This window comes from Amphimedon queenslandica, unplaced genomic scaffold, assembly GCF_000090795.2.
Source record: "Amphimedon queenslandica unplaced genomic scaffold, v1.1 AMPQUscaffold_12608, whole genome shotgun sequence".
Classification (NCBI taxonomy): domain Eukaryota; kingdom Metazoa; phylum Porifera; class Demospongiae; order Haplosclerida; family Niphatidae; genus Amphimedon; species Amphimedon queenslandica.
The window spans coordinates 2,695-8,951 of NW_003547156.1; the positions used below are offsets into that span (position 1 = coordinate 2,695).

At 33.2% G+C, this 6,257-nt stretch overlaps 1 protein-coding gene across 1 annotated transcript in view; it reads right to left on the minus strand.

Moving 5' to 3' along the window:
• Positions 1–3,253: 3,253 nt before the first annotated feature.
• LOC100639547 (caseinolytic peptidase B protein homolog) overlaps positions 3,254–6,257 on the minus strand; it is an 8,195-nt gene continuing 5,191 nt past the window's right edge. The window contains exons 9-15 of the mRNA XM_003390317.2: positions 5,406–5,407; positions 5,157–5,318; positions 4,542–4,680; positions 4,215–4,285; positions 3,924–4,043; positions 3,772–3,876; positions 3,254–3,565 (exon numbers count right to left, since the gene is read on the minus strand). Of these exons, the coding sequence (XP_003390365.2) occupies positions 3,359–3,565; positions 3,772–3,876; positions 3,924–4,043; positions 4,215–4,285; positions 4,542–4,680; positions 5,157–5,318; positions 5,406–5,407 (806 nt within the window). The 3' untranslated portion in view covers positions 3,254–3,358. The remainder of the gene's footprint in view (positions 3,566–3,771; positions 3,877–3,923; positions 4,044–4,214; positions 4,286–4,541; positions 4,681–5,156; positions 5,319–5,405; positions 5,408–6,257) is intronic.

The following is a 6,257-nucleotide window of genomic DNA, read 5'->3' on the forward strand; positions in this document are numbered from 1 at the left end:
TGTAAATACATCCATTATTGATGTCAATAAATATGAGAATATGATATGAACAACAGTGACCAGGATTTGTACTGATGAATTTGCTATTTTATTAGAGATCTTTACTGAGAATCTACTGAGTACAATTATTCCCAGTAGAATACTTAATATATAAACTTGATACATTGTACGAAGACCTTGTTTCCATAGTTCTGTCATTCCATTGTATAGACATAAGGGAAAGCCAAAATGACTATGAGTACAACTATTATCTATTAAAATCATTCCTTTCTTATCAACTGATGGTGGATCAATAAATCCCAATATTTGTACACAGAATATGATACCATTTAGACTACCAGTAGTTAGTGTCAGTTTGAGAACATACAGCAAGTAAATGAGAAGAGGACCAATCACTGCATATATTATTAGTGTGAATAGCCACCAGTTACTGCATTGCTTACATTCATAAGATCCATACACTACACTATACCCAGGAGGACATTGTGAACATAAAAGTCCTTCTCTATTATTAATACATAATGGTACAGAGTTACTAAGATCATCAGAGTCTGCTATTCCAACAATGGTGTCATTGACTATCAGTTTCATACAACCACTTTTATACCTACAGTACACAATACAGTTTAATGCTGCACCAAATACAACAGCACCATTAGACAAATTAGCTATACCAATCCATTCTGTACCAGTTCTTGTAATTGTAGAGATAGAGTTATCTGCTCCAGAGCTTATTTGACAATCAGGTTGATAGGAAGTACTAAGTTTATGCAATAATCTTGAACAGACACATTTACCTTCAGTAACATTCAGTTCAAATCCTATGGGACAATCAAGCAACTGTATACCATACAATGTCAGCTCTGATGCAATAGAACTGGATGATACAATAATTGCTGGAGATGAAGGATTAAGTTCATTCTTATTTTTGAGAAGTGTTATAGTAACTGAAGTGCAGTCTTGTTTTTCTAATAAAGCTTGATTTGCACTATTAGCTGATACTTGCCATGAAGGAAGAGAATGAACATTATCACAATCTATCAATAGAAAAGTTACTGCAGCATAACCATACTGCATTATTTTTGAATCATTGCTGTGATAAGTGTACATTGCTGCTAATTGAAGTTGTATATTTTGACCTGGGCGCATGAAAGCATTCAAGTTATATTTATTTGTTGCTGCATTGCAAGATGGATTACACAAACACAATGAAGTAGGTGGTATAGAAATGTTTTGATGCTTTGAATTAGAAAATGAAAATACTGTGCTGGATTCATTCATTAAATTTAATCTGTCAGTATCTGCTTTACAACTATATAAATTGTTACTGTAGATAGAGCTACCTGCCTCTGCTGCTGTATTATTGATAAATGTTATGTTAATATCAGTAATATTCTTGGCCTTGCTGCTCTGAAACATGCACTTCTGTATGTTATCATCAGCAATAGCATATATAGCACCACCTATTGTAAGAGCAGTATTGTTAATGAAAGTAGCATTCAATCCATTAGAAAGGAGGAAATAACTTGAACTTTGTACTTTAAAACCAGTTCCCATGTATCCATTGTTACCAATAATGTTTAGCTGACCATTCAAAATTATTATTGTATTTCTGATATCAAAAATAGATCCAAAATTGTATAAAAAATTATTGTATCCACTGATATGAAGCCCATCGGCATTGTCTATTTTAATCAGTTCTGCCCTTGTGTTGCCAAATTTATTATTTATTTTATAATAATTAAAATTATCATTAGCAGTTATGTTTTTAAGGTAAATGTTTAAAACTTCACCTTCTATCCCAGTATCCACAGCATAAATACACGAACCTGCTGTTGTAGCAGTGTTGTTGGTAAAAAATGAATTAGTGAAGTGAACATTGACTGTACTATTTAAAGAATAATATAAACCAATTGAAACTATGCTTAATATATCAGGTTCAGGCCCATACAAGACAATATTATTTATAAATGAACTGTTGTTGAACTTGAGATGCAATGGGGTACTGTTAGTATCAGAAATGTCAGTCATTATAAGTAATACCATATTTGAGGCTATGCTAGCTACAAAGCTAACCTGATCCAATTCTGTTCTACCATATATAGTTTTGTAATGAATGATAAGAAGTACAGTGCCAGAATTTTTGGTAAAATTTGTATTGAGGATGAGAACTTTAGCTGGATAGTTTGTATGAGCATAATAAATAGTAAAGCCACCTGTACTTAGAACTGAACGATGATTTTGTAAATATCCAGGATGTTTCAAAAGATAGCGACTTGCAATATTTTCAGTTATTAGTGAATTGTTGATTATTACAGTATGTATATCAGTAATATAATCATTAGTGAAGTACACTAGTGCACCACTACCAATGTATATATGTATAGATATAATGTGTTCGATTGACAGACTAATAGTTAAACTATTCATTGTTGCATTCACTGGGTTGATGGCTAGTATAGCAAAACCATAATAAGATGTAATGTTAACATCTTCAATTAATAGAATATTAATGTATGGAAATAGTAACACAGCTGATTGATATTGAGTGAAATGAAATGGATAATCAGTAGAATTAATGACATCAATGATTGAACTGTTCTTTAAAAACCCACCACAACCTCTAAATACTAACCTTTGTAGAGTCAGGTTGAGTACATTAATGAAGGAAAATCCAGTGGTTGGCCAATGTAAGTGGTTACCAGTTTGATTGCAGTTAATGATAGCTGGTCCTGATGAATTACTGGTTATATTCAGTGAGTAGGTAGTATTGATCATACAGAATGATACATTACCACTAATGTAATGAGTGATGTTAGTATATAATACTACAAGAGTGTCCCCCACTACTGGTGGATCATTGTAGCACAAGAACTGCTCCAGCTCATTCTCTTCAGTCACATTAACAATATCTTGACTGATACCACATTGGATCAAGAGACAGAGAAATATTACAAAGAGATAGAAGGACATAACTGTATACGGTAGACTAGCTAAGGATCATCTATCCTTATATACCACAAGAACATAATGGAATGGCCTTGAAAGTGAATGTAAATTCATTAAAAGTATGACTAACAACAACTATACTTTTAACTGAAAGTAAACCTATGCAAGTGTAGACAAACATTGTTGACAATGTTGTCTACTATAATAAGCATTACTTCACCCCCACTTGGTTGTCCTGGTTACAAATACATCAAAATCACCTCTACTATAGTACCAATGTGGCAGCAGTGTGGAATTAAAGTACTTTTGTAGCACGTACATTATAATGGAATATTTACTGGCCATACTGCATATAGCATGAAACATAATTTTGAGGCAGAATTATTGCAGTGTTGACTATTGCTAACAATCATTGACCAAAAGGAAGTACTGGCTTAGCTAAAGATTTTGTTTGTTTAGTTCCTAGTGAGTTTTTATCATTTAAAACTTTTATAGATACAAGTGGTCCTCTTCCTTCATTGCCTTCTTTCTTTACAATCAAATGAACTGAACTTCCTTTGCTGATGTACTCCTTCTCATAAGCTAGAGCCAACTGATTAACAACCGTTCTCTCAACCTATATCAAAGGATGTACCTCATAGCAGGAAAATTGGTTTGAGTTTTATTTGGTGATTAGTGGATTAATGATCAAAGGCCAAAAATAAATTCGCCAATTTGCTTTATTCTTTACCTGCTCAATGACACGTGGCTGCAAATTTGCCGCCAATACAATGCAATACCATAGAACTACGCGTGCCAGTATACATGTACATCAATACTTACTTCGTGATGAATTGATCTAGCTCCATACTTAACATTGTAACCATCAGAAACAACATCAAGGACTTCTCTGTCCCATGTCAACTTAATCTGATGTCTCTCCATGGCCTAAAACCACACCCATTAATTAGTAGTGAATATTGATAGGGTCTTACTCTTTTTTGCCAAACTATCAGTTCTTGCTCAACGAGTTTCTGTAACTCGCTACGTGAGAAAGGAAGGAAATAAACAATTTCGTTGATTCTGCCAATAAATTCGTCGCGATGAAAATGATGCTACAAAAAGAATAATAAAAGCCATCTCTATCTTCTATTATAGATGAGCATAATCATAAACAGCAAATGGCACATGATTAGCAATATGAATTCCTAAAATTTCTAGCATGTACAGTGTACACATATACATGTATTTAATATAATATTATCATTATCATTATCTCTTCTTGCCTTTAGTATTGGCTCTATCACGTTCTCTTTAAAGTTACGAGATATTTCAACTGTTTCTTTACCATCATCATCTACAAATGACACAATATTCAGATTAAAAGAATTAATAGTATATACATGTACTTGTACAGTGTAGCCTCTATATAATGGACACTTATGTACAAGAAAGTGTCTCTGTTATACAGAGGTGTCCTTTATGTGGAGGTTATTTTATACAGTAAGGAATGTAATTGGTACACTAGGTGCTGTCCGTTAAATGGAGGTGTATGCTATAGAGAGTGTCCATTAAGAGAGGCTATACTGTTAATATCAATCTTAATTAATTACCTCTCATTATATTATTAATAGCTTCCTGTCTCAATCTCAGTCCATGCTGTGCAATTTCTTCACTCGCTAAATTAGACGTCATCACAAAAACAGCATCTTTACAAGAAATGGTATTTCCCTGTCCATCAGTCAGCCGGCCCTAAAAAGAGGCGTGGTCAATTAAAACCACACCCACTCATTAATTGTACTCCTTTAAGTGGTTTATATTATTGGAAAGACAAATTGGGCCTTCCATTTTTACTTTATTTCTCTGTTGAACTGCATGCATTCCATACACAATGATTATAATTACAATAACACAATTTTGTATTACTGTATAGTAGGTATATGCTGCCAGAATTTAATTTTGTTCTTTTTGTTCTTATTCCTTGTGGAACAAATAATTTCCAAACCAAAAGGGCGTTTCCTCAATGCCACGTGTGCAAAATGGCAACTCAGAACGAAAATAAAATGAACAAAAAAATTTCTAATCCTGGTTAGAACAAACATTTTTCCAAACAAAATATACCTGCTATACAGTAAGCCTTCCTTCATTATTTTACATAATAATAACACTAATGTATATACATAATATACATACATGTACACATATATGTACATATACATACACTGTACCTCATCAAACAGCTGCAGTAGGACAGTAAGTACGTCAGGGTGAGCCTTTTCCACCTCATCGAAGAGGACAAGAGCGTTTGGACACTGTTTGAGTAAAGACGTCAACTGTCCCCCTTGATCATAGCCTATGTAGCCAGGGGGAGCCCCTATTAATTTAGCAACCTAGTTTATATCAATAGAAGATTTTTAATTTTTATTACATTTTCCTGATGCATATACATGTACTTATGTTGCGTAGAAGGTTTGAGCCACTTTCAATCAAAATTGGATTTTTATGAATTTTTAAATTTGCTCAAAATCTGGACCAAAGTCACTGTACTATAGTACAGGGTCATTGGCTAAATTTCACCAAAAATGAAAAGGTGAGAATTCTCCATTTTTATTACATTTTCTGATGCATATACATGTACTTACATGTATGCAGCGTAGAAAGTTTAAGCTGATTCCGATCAAAATTAAATTTTTTGCGAATTTTTAAAGTTTCTCAGAAATCGGTTAAAAATCCCTGTACTACAGTACATGGTCTCGGGCCAAATTTTGTCAAAAATGAAAAGGTGAGAATTCTCCATTTTTATTACATTTTCTGATGCATATACATGTACTTATGCAGTGTAGAAAGTTTGAGCTGATTCTGGTCAGAATTAATTTTTTAACAAAAAATCGGTTAAAAATCCCTGTACTATAGTACATGGTCTCGGGCCAAATTTCGCCAAAAATGAAAAGGTGAGAATTCTCCATTTTTATTACATTTTGTGATGCATATACATGTACTTATGCAGTGTAGAAAGTTTGAGCTGATTCCGATCAAAAATAAATTTTTTAAGTTTCTCAAAAATCGGCTCAAAATCCCTGTACTATAGTACATGGTCTTGGGCCAAATTTTACCAAAAATGAAAAGGTGAGAATTCTCCACTTTTATTACATTTTCTGATGCATATACATGTACTTATGCTGCGTAGAAAGTTTGAGCTGATTCCGATCAAAATTGGATTTTTTACGAATTTTTAAAGTTTCACAAAAATCGGCTCAAAATCCCTGTACACATGTCTGGGCCAAATTTCACCAAAAATGAAGAAATGAGAATTCTCCATTTTTATACAC